The sequence below is a fragment of the Nannospalax galili genome, unplaced genomic scaffold (assembly GCF_000622305.1).
Source record: "Nannospalax galili isolate Female #2095 unplaced genomic scaffold, S.galili_v1.0 scaffold517, whole genome shotgun sequence".
NCBI lineage: Eukaryota > Metazoa > Chordata > Mammalia > Rodentia > Spalacidae > Nannospalax > Nannospalax galili.
The window spans coordinates 1,671,969-1,691,164 of NW_008340098.1; the positions used below are offsets into that span (position 1 = coordinate 1,671,969).

Sequence of the window (19,196 nt, forward strand, 5' to 3'; positions counted from 1 at the left end):
GAGTGAGAGACTCAGTCTGACTATATTTCAATTTCAGCTCATTGTTAGGACCTGCTGATATCAAGTACAAGCCTCCAGTAAAAAGCCCAGCAGTCTGCTTTTCCAAAAAAGATTTATTTACTTTTAATTTTATATGTATGAGTGTTTTTCCTGCATGTATGTATGTGCATCATGTGTGTGCCTGGTGCACCTGGAGGCCAAAAGAAGGTGTAAGATCCCGAGGAATTGGAGTTACAGGCAGTTGTGAGCTACCATGTGGGTGCTGGGATCTAAACCTGGGTCCTCTGTAAGAACAGCCAATGATCTTAACCACTGAACCATCTCTCCAGGTCTCATCCACCCATCCATTTATTTATTAGTTATTTTTGGTCTTTTGAGACAGGGTTTTGCTATGTATCTCTAGCTGGACTTGCCTGATACCTGCTGTGTAGCCCCAGGCTGTCTTGGAACTCATAGCAATTCTCCTTCCTCAACCTTTCTATTGTTGGGGCTTCAGGAATGTGTCACCATGTCCAGTTGGGCACCAAGACTTCTCTAGCCCACCTTGGCCAGGCCTGCTTTTTGAGAAACTGGTTTGATGAAGTTCTGAGTTGCAGTGACCTTGTTCGGGTTTAGGATCTTAGTCCCACAGGGAACAAAAACTTCCTCTGCTGAGTTCTCCCACCACTTTTTTGGTAATTTGCCATGAGATGTAAAGCAAGAGCTATTTCATCATGTCACCTGCTTCTCAGATCTTTAGATCAAAAGCGTATGTGTGTGTGATATGTGCTACTGTGTGTTCCCATGAGTGCACACGTGGAGGCCAGTGGTTTGACATCAGGAGTCTTTTTCTATGGCTTTCCAATCTTATTTTGTCCCCACCTGTCCCCTCCTACTTCCATCCAGCACTGGGGTAAAATATGCATTGCTTTGACCAGCTTTTATATGGATGCTGGAGATCTGAACTCAGATCCTCATGCTTGAATGGTAAGCTCTTTACCCTTTGAAGTATCTCTGTGGCTCCAAAGGATTTTGTTTTGTTTTTTTGTTTGGTTTTTTTTTTTTTTTTTTTTGGTCATTTTTTGAGACAGGTTCTCCCAGTAGCCCCAGCTGGCCTGGAACTCTCACTGTGTAGACCAGACTGGCCTTGAACTCACGGAGATCCGTCCACCACGACCGGCCCCAAAGGATGTTTTAAACCAATTTCAACACTTCTTGTAATTTTAACCATCTGGCTTCACAAATTCAAAAAGATGACTAACCTCTTTACCTCTTTTTTCTTTTCTTTCTTCCCTTTTTTTTTTTTGGACTTTTTGAGACAGGGTCTCCCTGTAGCCCCATATGTCCTGGAACTCACTATGTAGACCAGGCTGGCCTCGAACTCACAAAGATCCGTATAGATCTCAAGGTATGTCTGTTAAACATCCAAGAAGGTTAGTTCCACCATTCTGGCATTTTTTATTTGTTTATTTATTTATTTTTGTCTTTTTGAAGCAGGGTCTCCCTGTAGCCCCAGAGCATGCCTTTAATCCCAGCACTCGGGAGGCAGAGGCAGAAGGATCAAGGCCAGCCTGGTCAACATAATGAGTTCCAGGACAGCTGGGGCTACAAGGAGACCCTGTCTCAAAAAGACAAAAAAAATGATTTTTATTTTTATTTTATGTGTATTGGTATTTTGCCTACATGTATGCAAATGCACCTGTATGCAGTGGCCAGAAGATGGCTTTGGATCCCCTGGAACAGGACTTAAAGACAGTTGCTTGGGGCTGGAAAGATGGCTCAGCAGTTAACACTGACTGTTCTTGCAGAAGAGCCGGGTTAAGCCCAGCACCCACATGGCAGCTAACAACCGTCTGTAACTCCAGTTCCAGGGATCTGACATCCTCTTCTGTCTTCTGCAGGCATTGCACAACATGGGTGAACTTACCAACATGCAGGCCAATACACACATACACATAAAATAAAAATAAATAAAATATTTTTAGAAGACAGTTGCTAGCCACCATGTGGGTGCTGGGAACAGAACCTGGGTCCTCTGCAAGAGCAGCCAGTGCTCTTAACCACTGAGCCATCTTTCCAGCCCTTTCCTTTCCTTTCCTTTCCCTTTCTTCCCTTCCCTTCCCTTCCCTTCCTTCTTTTCTTCTTCTCTTTTATTTGTTTGTTGCTTGTTTGTTTGAAACATGGTCTCACTATGTAGTCCTAGTTGGCCTATAACTTACTATGTAGACAAGACTGACTTTGAACTCACAGAGCTCTGCCTGCTTGTGCCTCCTGAGTGCTGGGATTAACGTTCTGGACCACTGTGCCCACCCTTGTTCGTTTTTTGAGACAGGTCTTCTTGCAGCCCGGGTTGGCCTCAAACTTGCTATGAAACTGAGGCTGGCTTTTAACTCTTGATCCTCCTGCCTTCACCTCACAAATGCTGGATGTGGACAGCATGCTTGGCATGGATGACTTTTTTTTTTTTTTGGTCTTTTTGAGACAGGGTCTCCCTCTAGCCCTAGCTGTCCTGGAACTCACTATGTAGACCAAACTGGCCTTGAACTCACGGAGATCCGCCTGCCTCTGCCTCCAAAGTGCTGGGACTACAGGCATGCGCCACCATGCCCGGCTGGATGACTATTTTTAAGGCTTCTCTATTCTGTTATCAGAGTCCTCATTCAGTCCACTCCTCTGCCTCTCAGTCCCCCTTTCAGCCGTGGGGCTTTGTTTCTCAGCCCTGGTCCTGTGCTTTCCCCAGGTTCTTGCAGTCAACACTTGTCTTGGCAAAAATCCCTCTTGAACCTCCAGTTTAGCTTTTAGTAAAATCTGAGTTTTTCCATGGTTCTGCAATTTTTCAGCAAATTCCTACTCTGACCCTGGACTTTCTCCAGTGTTATTGAGGGTCTGGCTCACAGAACCTAGACGGGCCACCAGTAGTCCTTTACTGGCCATCCGATTAGGAGTGGAGGTTCCAACAATGTGCTTTGTGTCCAGGGCCTGTGTCCCACATTAGCATTCCCTGGAGAGCCAGAAAAGAAGGCAAACACTGTGCTTACATAAGTATGAATTTTCCAGATTGACTTCAGGTACACATCATCTCTCTATATAGACCACAGAGGCATTAGGTGTCATATAGCCCTAAAGAGAGACAGTTCAAAGCATACATGCTGTAACGAAGCCTTGAACAAATTCTAGAATTAAATTCCATTTATTTGATCCATTCTTTATTTCTTTGAGACAGGGTCTCCTATATCCCAGGATGACCTTGAACTCATTATGTAGTCAAGTATGAACTTTAATCATCTTCCTGCCTCCATGTCCCAAGCACTGGGATTACAGGCATGCACTTGCCATCACACCCAGTTTATATTATGCTGGGGATCTAACCTAGGGTTTTGTGCATGCTAGGCCAACACTCTGCCACCTGAGCTACAGCCCCAGCCTATTTGTTCCACTCTTTTTGTTTTTTATGATGTTAAGGATTGAGCATGCTAAACAGCAGTCTACCACTGACCTACCCCCACCCCAGTTCTGTTCCATCTCATTTTAACCTTCACAGTGAAGGAAGAGCAGTTATTTCATGCCCTGTGGCTCTGTGCAGTCATTTGTTTTTACGGTATAGATAATAGGATTGCTAACATTTCCTTTGTGTTCATGCAGTACCTTATAATTGATAGGGTACCTACACAAACATGTTTCCATTTGAATTGTATAGAATAGCTGTTATCTCTATTGTTCAGGGGAGAACACAGGAAATAGGTTACATTCACATAAACACAGGGACAGGGTAGGGACATAAATCTAGGTGTCCTGTTCTGTTTCCTAGAGTGATGGAATTTCTTCCACAAAGCACATCATTGGCACTTTATGGGTCTGACTCCCTTGTGTGAATGTAGCATTTAAGAAAAGAATAAGACAGTAATGGTATATGATTGAACCAATCAGTGTTATTTTAATCTTGAAGTAGCAAGATAAACAGAAGCGGAGAATATTTTGCTATCTGAATATTGATCAAGATGGAGAGATCTTTAGTCCAGAGTAGAGACTGCCATCTTTTTGAAGTTGTATTAAGGTTTACATCTTTATCCTAAAAATCTAAAATTCCTAGCCAGGGCTATATAAGTGAGACCCAGTCTCAAAAATAAATAAGATGCATCTAACGTAATATATAATTATAAAGTAATGTATTACACAAGAATACATTTCATTCTAATTACAACCAATAAAACGAAAATTGGCTCCAAAAAGGGGGGAAAAATCTTACTCTTGGGAAGGGGATGAGAGAAAGTAATAGGGTCTGAAAATAACCAAAATATATTAATACAAACTTGAAATTCTCAAAGAATATACAAATAAATATTTTTAAAATCTTACTCTTCTTGAGTTCAAGGCCAGCCTGTCCTATATATAGTAAGTTCTGAGTTCCAGGCCAGCTGGAGCTACAGGGAGACCCTGTCTCAACAATACCAAAAAAAAAAAAAAAAACTTTTCTTACATATAAAGCACAGATCAGCATTCAGTACATAAACAAAGAGCATACATGTGGTGTTAACATTTAACGGATGAAGGAAAATTATCAAAGATAAATGTCTAGAAAGATTCATGGAGGGCTATCAGGATGGCTCAGTAGATAAAAGCTGCCAAGCTTGACAAGCTGAGTTTGATCCCCAGAACTCACATGATGGAAAGAGAAAACTGATTCCTACAAGTTGTCCTCCAACCTCCACATGTCACACAACATACACATGCACACACACACACATGCCCAAAGTAAATGTAATAAAAGAAATTTTAAATAACAAAAAAATTCATGGATAAGAAAATATGGAGGCCAGCCTGGTCTACATAGTGAGTTACAGGACAGCTGGAGCTACAGGGAACAGGGAGACCCTGTCTCAAAAAGACAAAAAAAAAAAAAAAAAAAAAAAAAAAACAGAGAAAATACTGGAAACAACTTGTGAAACACTGGCATTTGTACCGTATTTACCAAAGTGTTTAAAGCATGTCTGGTAGACTAATATGTGTGGTTCATCTTCCTCCTTTTTCCCCTTTTTTGCAGTGCTGGGGATTTCACTTTCCACGTGCTAGGAAAGTGCTCTACCACTGAACTATGTCCTCAGTCCCCTATATGTGCCTTTATTTTTATATTTATTGCTTTGTGTGCGAATGTGCACATGCGCGTGCATGCGCGCTTGGGTGCACACGTTCCATGGTACACACGTGGAAATCAGAGAACAACCTGTAGGAGTCATATTTTTCCTTCGACCAAGTGGGACCCAGGGATTGAACTCAGGTCATCAGGGTTAGTGGCAAATGCTCCTATGCAATGAGCCATCTCTCCAGCCCGTACATGTGCTTCTGGATTAACACATGAAGTCATGAGATCCAGAGCTAGGCCTAATAATGTCTGTGACTTAGAGAACCAGTGTCCTCTCCAAGAGCAACTAGGGCTTCTAACCACTGAGCCATCGCTCCAGCCCCTCCTATCTAGATTTATGGACTCCCAGAATTCTTTTCTTGGACCTGGTTGGGTCTGCCACCCTCAGGTTAATACTTTTGTGCTAGAGGCACCAGTGTCTCCTAAGCACCCAAGCGCTCAACTCCAGAATCTCTTCGACCCCTTCCTCTCCCCAATACCCTACATCCAAACAACTGGTCAGCCTTACTGACTCAACCTCTGGCTCCTGAGTTTTTTCAGAACTGCTGCCACCATCTGAGGGTGAGCCCTATGACCTGTGTTAACTGTGGCACTTGCTCCTTAGCTGATCCTTGCCTTTCACTGCTCCTTTCCTTCCCACCTGTCCCAATTACCTCTACTATATTAATATCTCCTCCCCTTTCCATTCTCAGTTTGGAAACCCAACCTACAAAATCCAGTTCAGATCCTCATGACTGGATGCAAAACCGTCTAGGATGAAACTTATCTTCAGTCTTCCTCTGTTACTCACCATTTTAAATCCAAACTCTCATGATCTTTCCTGTCTCCTGAAGCTCTTTCCAGGCTACCGCTTCTTGGCTACCTGTCTACCCTGACTTTAAGTCCCACTCAAGTGACATCTTCAATATCAGAGCCTGTGAACTAACAGTTCTTAATGGGCAGTCCGATGGCTTTTTTATTATGGCACTCTAGTGCCCTCTTTTGTTAAGGTCTAAGCATTACTTTTTTGTTTTGCTTGGAACTTACTGTGTAGACTAGGCTGGCCTTGATCTCACAGAGATTGGCACCTGCCTCTGCCTCTGCCTCTGTCTCTACCTCCAGAGTACTAAAAACTAAAAGCGTGCATTATCTTGCCTGGAATCACAGTTTAAAAAAAATAAGCAGTTTTGTTTTGATGTGATTTGATTTGTTCATTTGTTTTTCCAAACTCCAAAGTCCTTGTAAGAAATTTGGAAATTACAAAAGAAGAATCTGGGTCTGTGGTGGTACACACCTGTAGTCCCAGCACTTGGGAGATGGAGGCAGGAGGATCAGGGATTCAGGGTCATCCTCAGTTATATAAGGAGGTTGAGGCCAGTCTGGGCTACCCGGTCTCTAAATAAACAAACAAACAAATAATAAATAAATAAATAAAATTTTAAAGGAGAGAGAGATTGCTATGCTTGTGATTAAGATTGCATTGAATCTGTTGCCAGGGAAGCTAGCTATCTTCGAAGTGCTGAGTCCCCCGATGCCTCCCTATGTTAGCAGTGTTGAGTCCTCCGTGCCTCCCTATGTTAGCAGTGCTGAGTCTCCCATGCCTCCCTAGCGGTGCTGAGTCCCCCCGTGCCTCCATAAATTGCTTTCTTTACCATTTGAACAAGTTGCCATCCTCTCCTTATTCGTTCTATCTACGCTCGAAGGCTGCTTCCTTTGCCTCTCACTTTCAGTATCTTGGTGAACGTCTTTTTTTTTTTAATGTGTATGAGTGTATTGCCTGCATGTATGTGAGTGCACCTGTGTCATGCAATGCCACAGAGGTCAGAAAAGGGCTTCGGATTCCCCTGGAACTGGAGTTAAGGATGGTTCGTATCCGCCATGTGGGTGCTGGGAATTGAACCCTGGTCCTCTCCAAGAGCAGTCAGTGCTCTTAACCTCTGAGCCATCTCTCCAGCCCCAGTGAACATCTTTTTTGCAGAAATTGTTACTCATGTATTTTTCTGTATGGAGTCCATAGTGGACAATACATTCATTCTGTAATTCATCTTACCAATGATATTTAAATTTATTTTACTTTATTTATTTTATTTTTGGTCTTTTTTGAGACAAGATCTCCCTGTAGCTCCAGCTGGCCTGGAACTCACTATGTAGACCAGGCTGGCCTCGAATTCACAGAGAGCCGCCTGCTTCTGCCTCTCAAGTGCTGGGATTAAAGGCTTGCACCACCACACCCAGCTATTTTACTTTATTTTTACAATAATAATTTTGTCTTTTTAAGACAGGGTCTTCCTGCAGCCACAGCTGGCCTGGAACTTGCTATGTAGACCAGGCTGACCTTGAACTCACAGAGATCTGCCTGCCTCTGCCTCCCAAGTGCTGGGACTAAAGCATGCACTGCCATGCCTGGCCTCATGCCTGGTTTTCTGACATGGGTTCTGGGGTTTGAACTCAAGTCCTCATGTTTGTGAGGCAAGCATTTTATCAACTGTACTATCTCAGCCCTCTTTATTTATGTTTTTTGGACAGGGTCTTATGTAGCTCAGGCTGGCCCTAAACTCCTGATCCTCCTGCCTTACCTCCCAAGTGCTGGGTTACAGGCCTACAGCACCATGTCCAAGTTTCTCTGCCTTCTTAAGATCTTGAGGATTAGATTCAACAACTCTGGGAAGCCCATAGTGCCTGTACTTGACTCACAACAGGCTCTCAAAACTTGGGTAGAATGTGTTATGAGATTCCATGTTTGTGCCTCGGGGTGATGAAGGGTGCAGGGAGGGACAGAGGCTACCCATTTGTCTTTACTGTGAGCTGGGAGGCCCTTGTCATCCCTTCAAGCATTTTCTGGGCCCTGTGTGTGCTTGCCAGCTTCAGTCAAGTGAGACGGCTACCTCTAGGACTCGAGCTTAGAATGCTCTTGCCACCTGGGCTCTATAGGTCATCAGATTGAGCAGACAAGGGTCTGTGTTGTTGAAAAAACACAGTTATAACCTTAAAGAGAATAAGAAAGAGTTTATTCTGGAACCAAATATGAGTGATGATGGCCTGGGAACAGATTCAAGTTATCCCAACATGTTCCAACATGGTAACAATTTCATGAGGGTTTTTTTTGTTATTTTGTAATTATGTTCATGTTCTGATTGATTGATTGATTGATTGATTGATTGATTGATTGATTGTGAGCACATAAAAATGACTAAAGTGGCTGGAGAGATGGCTCAGCAGTTAAGAGCCCTGGCTGCTCTTACAGAGGACCCAGATTCAGTTCCCAGCACCCATATGGCAGCTAACAACTGTCTATAACTCCAGTCCCAGGGGATCCGACACCTTCTTCTGCTCTCTTTGTGTGTTGTACATATGTGGTACATTTAGATACATGTAAGCGAAATGCTTATACACATAAAATAAGTTTTTTTTTTTAAAAAAAGGTAACTGCTGGGCATGGTGGCCACGCCTTTAATCCCAGCACTTGGGAGGCAGAGGCAGGTGGATCTCTGTGAGATCCAGGCCAGCCTGGTCCTCATAGTGACTTCCAGGAAGGCTCTGGGCTAGGGAGATCTTGTCAAAAAACAACAACAACAGCAACAAAAGAAAAAACAAAAACCAAACAAAAGATAACTAAACTAGGTGTGGTAGCACACACCTTTAATCCCAGCACTCAGGAGGCAGAAGCAAGTGGATCTCTATGAGACTGAGGCCATCCTGGCCTATGTAGAGAATTCCAGGCAAATTGTGGCTATGGGGAGACCCTGTTTCAAAAAAAAAAAGTAACTAGAGATAGCCAAGATAATTTGGCTCAGGATCTGCCACATTCCAGATTTGTATAATCATGCAAGTTCTAACTAGTTAATTGGCCTATAGATTCTTAATATAGATGTGGCTTTTTTTCTGGGAATTTCAGTTGACATCTGTGATTGCACACCCTTTAACACACTTCCTGAACTTAACAGCTCTCATAAAATTCTAAGAGGAAGTCTAAGAAAGGCTGAGGTACAAGCCCAGTTCTGGATAATCTCAGACCTATCTGTTCCAGCCTTATGATTCTCAAGATCCCATCCCTCCTAAATGTATGTAAGTATAACATGGGCCAGCTACTCTCCCCAAGCTAAACTGCTCACCTCACAGTAAGGTCATGATTCCTTTGTTGCCTATGAACCTTGAACCTTGCCACCACCAGAGGAAAGGAGACTCTGTCTACTTTGTGTATGTGATGGGGCATTGCCTCACCACCTAAAGGTCCTTCCAAACCTTTCTTCCAGTTGGTGTATAAATATTCAGAGTTCCATGAAACGCAGCTGTAGGAAATTCTTGTAAATATACAAAGTCAAAGTTGACTGTTGTCTCCATTACTCCCTACAAGTGCATGGTCTTCTGGCTGGTCAGGATAGAGTTTTGCCAAAATAGGGAGAAATAGGAGAAAATCCAAAACAACTATGGCTTTAAGCTCAGTGATAGAACACTTGCTTAGTATGCACATGGCCCTAGGTTGGATCACTGGTATTGTTCCCCACCTTCCAAGTTAATAATAGCTTGTCAGGTGTGGTGGTACACCTTGGGAGACAGATCTCTGTGAGATCGAGGCCAGCCTGGCCTACATAAGGAGCTCTAGGCTAGCTGGGGCTACTAGGAAGACCCTGTCTCAAAATAAAACAAAATTAAAATAAAATAAAATAAAACAAAATACAAAGCAAACGATAACTGGAGGAAGGCAGTGTTGGACTCCCGGTCTGGGGTACCCAACATTCACAGGAGGCCGCACCCCAATAACTCAGTCCTCAAACCAGGAGATGCAACAAGCAAGAGGACTTATTTCGTCTGCGCAGACGGGCCTCTGCCTCACTCGGAAAGGAGAAGCCCCGAGCTCAGCTTACAGGCTGCTTATAAAGGCAAAAACCACAAACCACAAGCGGCTACTGAGCCAGAAAGCAGAAGTGGGAGGGGGGATTTTTTGGGTGATTTCCAGCTTGTGCAAGGTGCATGAAAAGGTCAGCTCTTTCTCAGCAGTTAGAATTATTTTTCATTTTACTTCCTTGTACAATTTTTCTTTTGCCTGGGGGACTTGGTTTGATTCCATCATTAGAAATCAGCTTTTCTCCAAAGAACAAGTATGAGTGGGCAGTCCTCGGTCTCCTGGAGGACTTGCTCCTTTTACCTTGTTGCCATTCTCAGTATGTATGGAGGACCTCACAGTCCCAGAGGGCTCCTTCAGCCTAAGCCATCCTATCTACATTCCAAAGAGCAGAAAGCAGAAAAAAGGAGAGACAGGTCACAGCCCATACCATTAGGGATCCTCCCTACAAAACTTCACAAAACATTTGTATTTGCATTTGGAATATAGTCACCTGGCCACACCTAACTGGAAGGGCGGCTTGGCTGAGTGATCTTTTACCACAGGCCTTGCTAAAACACAGGCATTCTGTCACTGAAGAAGGAAAAACTGGGGAATCTCTGCCAGTCTTTTCTTCTCTGCATCTCTCCCCAAATGATTCTTTCTTTTCTTTTTTTTACATTTATGTATGTAATGGGGGCGGTGATACCTGGGTACTTGTGTGCCTGTGTTCCTGTGTATACCTCCGCACAGGTGTGAAAGTCAGAGTCAGTCCTCTACTTCCAAGTGTTGAAACTCAGGGTGTCAGGTTTGGTGGCAAGCACTTTTCCTTACTGAGCCATCTCACCAGTCCCCACAAGATTCTTTTCTCCTCTCTGTAGACTAGCTTCCCATACAGTTTCTAGGATGGCCACAACACCAAGTCCTACCTCAATTCCATGGGCTTTTCAGTAGCTAGCTCAGCCTCTGCCTCTTATTCCAAATTCAGGGACAGAGCATTGATTGATTGTATAGGGTCAGGCGACCACATCAGAGGGAGCCAGTGTACTCTAGCCAGGAGCTAGCAAGGTGCTCCCTTTTGGGTGGGCTGGAGCAGATCTCTAAGACACTGGTATAAATGTCTCTGCTAAACCATGGTTTCAGTTTTCTCATAACAGCACTTCCCACTGCCCCACTACTTGGGGTTGTCTTTCTTAAGGGCAAGGTACATCTTGCTCCTGTCTTTAGCTCAGAGCTTTGGAATAATATCAGATGTAGAATGAACAATCCAGTGTAGTCCTTAACTTTACAGAGGCTGAATATTGGGCAGATTTCTAGAAGAAAATGCCAAGGACTATGCAAAGGCTAGGACTCCTCATCCCCAGTGCTGAAAGCAATTTCTCAGAATTATCCAACTAATGGTAGTTTGTAGCTTCCTTTTCTTCTTCTTTTCTTTTCTTTTTTAGACAGGCTTCATGTATCCCAAGCTAGCTTAAACTCCCTATGTAGCTGAGCATAACTTTGAACTTCCTGTGGATCAGATCCTCCTGCCTCTACCTCCCAAGTGCTGGGATTACAGTTGGATACCACCATACCTGGCAGTTTATGTGGTACTGGGGATCAAACTTAGGTAAACATTCTACCAACTGAGCCATATTCCCCAGCCCCTAGTCATAGTTTCTCTGCCTCACTGTTTAGCACTTGGTGTGTACACCTCTGCCCAGGACTAGAAAGAATCTCTCCTATGGCCCAGTATGTAATCCCAGCATTGGGAGGCAGAAGCAGGTAGATCAGGAGTTCAAAACCAGTTTTGTCTACCTAGAGAATTTAAGGCCAGACTGAATTACATGAAACCTTGTCTCAGAAAAAAAAAAAGAGGTGGGGAGGGTGCTGGAGAAATGGCTCAGCAGTTAAAAGCACTGGCTGCTCTTGCAGAAGACCTGGGTTCAGTTCCCAGCATCCACATGATGGCTAACAACCAGCTGTAACTCCAGTGCCATGAAATCCAGTGCCTTCTTCTGACTTCTGCAGACACTGCATGCAAATGGTGCAGTTACATTCATGCAGGCAAAACACTCATACACAGAAAATAAAAATAAATAAAAATTTAAAAACCAGGGCTGAACTGGGCATGGTGGCATACACCTTTAATCCCAGCACTGGGAGGCAGAGGCAGGTAGATCTCTGTGAGTTCAAGACCAGCTTGGTCTACATAGTGAGCTCAGCCAACTGAGGCTGTAAGGAGACCCTGTCTCAAAAAGACAAAACCTCAAATGTGGTATGGGGTGGGGCACACATCTGTAATCTCTTAGGAAACAGAGGTAGGAGGATCAGAACTTCAGTCATCCGTACTCCCATTACATATAGAGTTTGAGACCAACTTGGGCTATATGAGATCCTATCTAAAAAAAAGAAAGAAAACCTCATATGTGGCCCATGAGGGTCCAGGCTGGGAGGCACTGGCTGTGCCACCAATCTTCTGCCTGCTTTCCTGACAAAGCTCTACACTTCGGTGTCCCATGATGATCAGGCCTTGGCCAAAATGAGGCTCTGCTTCAGGGGCCCTCAGGGAGCTGGGCTGAGGGTTGAGGCAGAGGAGGAAGCCAGCTTAGCCACTTGTCAGGCTGCTGTCTGGAGACACCAGCTGCAGAGAAGTGCTAAGGTCTCTTCACTTCTCCTTGTCCCTGGCCCACTGCTTTTCTCCCAGTTCCTTCATGCCTCATTATACTTCTACTGTTTTATCACCTGTCCTCACAGGCCTCTAACCCTCTGTGGCAATCCCGGGGCTCCACAGCTGTGTCTTCAGGAGGCCGTTTCCGCTGCCCGTCTTGCAGGCATGAGGTTGTTCTAGACCGACATGGGGTCTACGGCCTGCAACGGAACCTACTGGTGGAGAACATTATTGACATCTACAAGCAGGAGTCCTCCCGGTGAGCTGCCAGGCTGCCTGCCTCTCCAGAGGGAAGAAGGGTCTATGGCATCAGGGCCAGGGCTAGAAAAGCAGGGGACCTGGAGGGGAAGGACTTGACCTGGGTCACCCAGGGAGGCCCAACTCAGTCTCTGGGCCAGTGTTCAACCTCACTCTCTCCTGGTCTGGGACTACAGTCCCTATCAATGTCCTTGACCTTATCTGCCCCCATGACTTCTTGTCCTGTGGGATGCTCTTGTCCCTTGGAATAGACTTCTTGGGTCTAGGCCTCCTCTGACCCCCTTTCCTTCCCAAAATTAAGAACACTGTGGAAGTTGCTCACCATTCATCACAGCACCAGCTACAGATGGAGAAAGTGGTGGTGGTTGGTAGACACTGAAGAGAGGGTACAAACTCAGGCTCACCTTCCCCCAGGGCCTGGCCCCTGGATCCTGGAGTCTCACTGCTACCCTGCCTATGCCCCTCAGGCCATTGCACTCCAAGGCTGAGCAGCACCTCATGTGTGAGGAACACGAGGATGAGAAGATCAACATCTACTGTCTGAGCTGTGAAGTGCCCACCTGCTCCCTCTGCAAGGTCTTTGGAGCCCACAAGGACTGTGAGGTGGCCCCGCTGCCCACCATTTACAAACGCCAGAAGGTACTGAGCCAGGGAGGGAAACTGGAATGGGGTTTAGGACAGGGCTAATCATTTACTCCACTTGGTTAAGCTCTAGCAGATCGGAGTTGAAGTCGCAGCTCTACATGACTCTGAACAACCTTAAAGAAGTTATTTAACCTCTCTGGTTTTCACTTCCCTCACTTGTAAAACAGGTGAAATGATGGTTGCTTACAACTTAGCACCAGATAATGCATAACAGCAGCAACTTCTAGATACTCTCAAGGGTCTATAATCTTACACAACTAGATTCTGCGTACACCATAATTTAAAAATTAGATTAGTTGGCACATGAAAAGTAAAAGGAATCTCCAAGGTGGGGTGGGGCAAGAGGGACAGGGGCAGCGAGACACTGAAAACAGAATATATCATTTCCCAGACAATGAAAACATAAGATAGGCATATCATTTCCCAGACAATATCACCGAGCTAGAGAGAGGAGTTATGCCACAAAACCCACAAGATGTGGGTGGGTGGGGATGCATCTAAGACTCCTAAGACCCCAGGTTAAATTGGAATTCCAGGATTTTAAAGCAGTCAGTTGTATCACCTGACTTTGTTTGTTTGTTTGAGACAGGGTCTCACTATGTAGATCAGGCTTGCCTTGGACTCATAGAGATCCCCCTGCCTCTGCCACCAGAGTACTAGGATTAAAGTGTGAGCCATCATGCCCAGCTATGACCCAACTTTTGACAGAAACAAAAGCAAATTCTGGCCAGAGGGAAATCTACTCGGTTTAGTTAGTCCCTTCAACTTCCTTAGATTAAGATCAACAAAGCATTCATTAGCAACTGAAGATACACAAAGGAATGTATCCACAAGTGGACTTAGTAGAAGCAATTACAGTTGAGGGCCTTGGGAATTCAGATGTTTGAATTATTGAAGAACAGAAACTCACTCAGTATAAAATGCTTTTCAGAAGATGGAATAATGGCAGGCATTGTGGCACATGCCTGCAATTCCAGCACTCAGGATGCTGAGGCAAGAGGATCTTTAGTATGAGGCCAGTCTGGGCTACATAGGGAGTTCCAAGCCAGCCTGGACTACATAAGGAGATCCTGCTTTAAAGAAAAAAAATGAAAGAAAACAACAAAAATAAAAGCAGGAATGAAAATATAGAACATTTGCCTAGCACAAGACCCTGAGTAGATTCCCAGAATTGGAAAAACATAATATAAAATACCATGCAATAGCCAGTAGCCCATTGTGGAGGTGTACATCTGTGTTCTCAGCTACTAGCAAGGGTGAGACAGGAAAATAACAAGTTCAAGGCCAATTTAGACAATATAGAAAGGCCTAATCCAAGAAAACCTAAAGCAAACCAAACAGAAAACAAGCAGATTTGACAAACAACCAAGTAGAGCTTTTAGAAAATATTAATTATTGAAAACAATTAGTGGATAAACCAAGTGATAGATTTCTCAGAAGGGAGGAATTATTGAACACAAAAGGACTACAAAGCAAACAAAAAAGCCAGAAAGCAACAACATTTGAAGTGAAAGGTTGAGCGTGTGTTCTAATATAAGCGTTATTAGACTCCCAGAATGAGAAGATGAGGGGTAGAGAGGAGACAGCGTTATCTGATTGGGTATCACTAAGACTTTTTCAGAACTGATGGAAGACATGACTCCACTGATAAAGCATCTGTTCTAGAGTCTGACACATTATGGCTGTTTAGAGAATGTCTACTCCTTTCACATTGAGAGTGCAAGTCTCCTAGACTCCACAGAACATAATCCCATATTTCTTGAATTATCCCAAGCCTTTTAGATTTCTGTAGATGCCCCAAATAAGGGAAGGGGACAAGGTAAGACTGGTGGGATGAGAGGGGTGCTTCCAATTCTAAGAGCTGGTCCATGTGTGTGACAGAGTGAGCTGAGTGATGGCATCGCAATGCTGGTGGCAGGCAATGACCGGGTACAAGCAGTGATCACACAGATGGAGGAGGTGTGCCAGACTATTGAGGTGAGTCTGGGCTTCCAGGACAGAGGGGACAGACTGGTTGGTCTGGAGACCCTGAGTTCCAAAGAGAACTAACTGTTCCTCTCTGACCTCTGGCCAGATAGCTTCTAGGCTCTTGGAAGTGTATTTAGCCAGGCTGCTAGGTTTGAATCCCAGCTTTGCTGCTCATTGGCTCTGTGACTTTGGTCAAGTTATTTAACTACCCTGTGCTTTTGTTTTCATTATTTTAAAAATGTTTTAAATTTCATGTGTATGAGTGTTTTGCCTGAATATAAGTGCATCACTGTGTGTGCCTGGTGCCTGAGGATGCCAGAAAAGGGTATCAGATGTCCTAGAACTGAAGTTAAGGATGTATGTTAGTTGCCATGTGGGTGCCAGGAACTGAGCCTGGGTCCTCTGGAAGAGCAGCAAGTGCTCTTAACCACTGAGCCATCTCTCTAGCTTCTCCACTCCCCTTTTAACTGTATAAAACAGTAATGGCCAGAGAGATAGTGGCAGAATGATCTCAAGTTATAGCTAGCACAGGCAACTTGTTTTTGTTTTTGTGTTCTTTTTTTAAATTTACTTATTATTTATGTTCTATTTTATATGTATGAGTGCATTGCCTGCATGTATGTAAGTGCACTCATGTCATGCAATGCTCATGGAGGTCAGAAGAGGGTGTCAGGTCTCTTGGAATTGGACTTACAGCTGGCTGTTAGCTGCCTTGTGGATGCAAGGAATTGAACCCTGGTCTTCTGTAAGAGCCGGTAGTGCTCTTAACAGCTGAGCCATCTCTCCAGCCCCTTGTTTTTTGTTTTTTTGTTTTTTGTTTTGTTGTTGTTGGGTTTTTTTTTTTGTTTTTATTTGAGACTGGGTCTCCCTGTAGCCCCAGCTGGCCTAGAACTCACTGACCAGGCTGGCCTCAGTCTCACAGAGATTTGCCTGCCTCTGTCTCCCTAGTGCTGGGATTAAAGTCCTGTGCCACCATGCCCAGTTTATAGGCGATTTATTGAGACCCAGTCTATAAACAAACAAACAAACAAACAAACAAAGAGGATGTCATAGCTCACACCTGTAATCCCAGCACTCTGAAGGCTGAGGCAGGAGGATTTCTCATTCAAGGTCCACTTGACCTGTATAGTGAGACTCTGTCTCAAAAATAAATAAATAAATAAATAAATAAATAAATAAGGAAACCAAAAAGACATAAATGTGAGAAAGAGATTGTAGCAAAGAGTGGGGTTGATAGAGGTGAAAGGGAGATAAAAGAAAATAGCGGTGAGAGTAATCAGACTATACTATATATATATGCATGAAATTGCCACAGAATACATTTATGTGAGCCCCTTATTAGGGGCTGGAGAGATGGCTCAGCTGTTAAGGGCACTGGCTGCTCTTGCAGAGGACCTGGGTTCGATTCCCAACACCCACATGGCTGTAACTCCACTTCCAGGGGATCCGAAGCCCTCTTCTGAGCTCCTTGTACAGGACACGGGTACACTTATGTACATGCAGGCAATATACTCATACTCATAAAACTAAAATAATATAAAAAATAATGCCCTGGGGCTGGAGAGATGGCTTAGCAGTTAAGAACATTGGCTGTTCTTGCAGAAGACCCAGGTTTGAATACCAGCACCCACATGGCAGCTAACAACTGTCCATAACTCCAGTTCCAGGGGATCCAACAGCCTCCTCTGACCTCCACGGGCATTGCATGACATGGGTGCACTTACCTACATGCAGGCATACACATAAAATAAAAATAATAAATAAAATATTAAAAAATAATGCCCTTATTATAGTTCACTAAATATATTTGAATATTGACACCACATTTCAAATCAATTTATTTTGAAATAAGGCTTAATTTTGTGTCAGAAAAAATTAGACATATAAAACTCAAAAATAACTAAATGATGCTGATAGCGATGTAGTAGCTACCTCGTTTTATGTTCTTGAGAATTAAGTGGAAATTAATGCAAAGCCAGGGTGAGGGACATACATGTCTCCCAGCCGTTGAAGCTGCTTGGACATGCCATGTCGCCATTATTGTTACTGGAAAGATCTGTGTGGGATTCAGACTGCCCCTAACTCACCGTGACCCTAGGTCACTCTCCTTCTCGGCTCTCAGTAAGCCCTCGACTTCCCTCAGACTTGTGCTGGTCTTTCAGGACAACAGCCGCAGGCAGAAGCAGCTGTTAAACCAGAGGTTCGAGGCCCTATGTGCGGTGCTGGAGGAGCGCAAAGGCGAGCTGCTGCAAGCCCTGGCCCGGGAGCAGGAAGAGAAGCTGCAGCGGGTGCGCGGCCTCATCCGTCAGTATGGAGACCACCTAGAAGCCTCCTCTAAGCTGGTGGAGTCCGCCATCCAGTCCATGGAGGAGCCGCAGATGGCGCTTTACCTCCAGGTGGGCAGGGAGGGAGGGCGGCAGGAGGGCAGCCTGCGCACCTGGAGAGCGAGTTCGAGTCTTACATCTTCTACCTTCTTGACACCATAACCTGGGAAGTCACCCCCTCTCTGCGCTCTCTCTCTCCCTAATGTCTTGGGATATGCACCCCTACCCACCTGGCAGGATTGGTGAGAATCAGAAATGGGGCTTTGCCGGGGCTGGCCCAGCGCTCACTCTCGCTCTCCTTTTCTTCCCTGCAGCAGGCCAAGGAGCTCATCAATAAGTGAGTAGACCCCGCGCGGGAAGGGAAAGGGAGGAACCTTGAGGATTCTTTCCTTCTGGCTCCGGGAGGGGTTTGGGGGCGCCGAGGAGTTCCCTACTGAGCCGCTGTGACCCTCGTAGGGTCGGGGCAATGTCGAAGGTGGAGCTGGCAGGACGGCCAGAGCCTGGCTACGAGAGCATGGAGCAGTTCTCAGTGAGCTTGGAGCACGTGGCGGAAATGCTGCGAACCATAGACTTCCAGCCGGGTGAGGGGGCGAGGGAGAGACCGTTTAGACCTTCCGAGGGGGTATGAGGTGGACTCCACATTACCCGGCCTTCTTTCCACCCAGGCGCTGCGGGGGATGAAGAGGATGAGGAGGTGGCTTTGGACGCGGAAGAGGGCAACGCAGGGCTGGAGGAAGAGCGGCTGGACGGGCCAGAAGGTGAGTGGCCGAGAGGCTTGGGGTGTGGACTCGCTAACACGCTCATGACCCTTGGGCAATTGCTGCGCCAGGACTAACGCACACCCCCTACTCGGTTTAAGTGCCACTCAACCCTCCTGGGGCCACAAAAGAGCGCCCCCTAGCGCGCGTAAAAACACAGTCTTTCCCACCGTTCTTTACACCGCCACCCTACCCCACCCCCGCTTTGGGGAGCGTACTGGGTCTTCAAGCAGGGGAGAAATCTAGGTGGTCAGAGAAAGGCAATGAGCTGGGTTTCCCCGCTGCCTTGTTCCTTTGGACACCCGCCCACCGAGCTTTCTTTCCCGTGCACAGGCCTGCACTGACCCGACCCCGGATCCGGAGCCCGCGCGCCCGGAGCCTGGCGCAAGGCTGGTTGAGGATCTGCGCAGAGATCGCAGAGCCCTGCAGCCGGACATCCCGCCCGAGGGACGGTCTCAATAAAGGACTCTTGTGACCCAGGCCCGCCTTTCCTTTCGCTACCCGCTCCCTCTAGTCTCAGCTGTAGAAGCAACCTCTCCATCCCTGGGCCTTTTCTCAAGATGAGACCATTTGAGGGGGCGGAGGCGACATGAAGCCCTGGGGGCACCTCCTTTATGCCAGGGATGGACTCGTGAGCCCCGGGCCCCCGGAAAGGTGTCGAGGGTGGGGTCGC

General features: G+C 45.5%; 1 protein-coding gene across 1 annotated transcript in view; it reads left to right on the forward strand.

Moving 5' to 3' along the window:
* The window catches only part of Trim54 (tripartite motif containing 54), a 26,127-nt gene extending 7,125 nt beyond the window's left edge, over positions 1-19,002 (forward strand). Inside the window, exons 2-9 of the mRNA XM_008835046.2 lie at positions 12,657-12,829; positions 13,296-13,467; positions 15,355-15,450; positions 17,604-17,837; positions 18,080-18,102; positions 18,222-18,346; positions 18,431-18,523; positions 18,857-19,002. Of these exons, the coding sequence (XP_008833268.1) occupies positions 12,657-12,829; positions 13,296-13,467; positions 15,355-15,450; positions 17,604-17,837; positions 18,080-18,102; positions 18,222-18,346; positions 18,431-18,523; positions 18,857-18,867 (927 nt within the window). The 3' untranslated portion in view covers positions 18,868-19,002. The remainder of the gene's footprint in view (positions 1-12,656; positions 12,830-13,295; positions 13,468-15,354; positions 15,451-17,603; positions 17,838-18,079; positions 18,103-18,221; positions 18,347-18,430; positions 18,524-18,856) is intronic.
* The last annotated feature ends 194 nt before the right edge of the window (positions 19,003-19,196 follow it).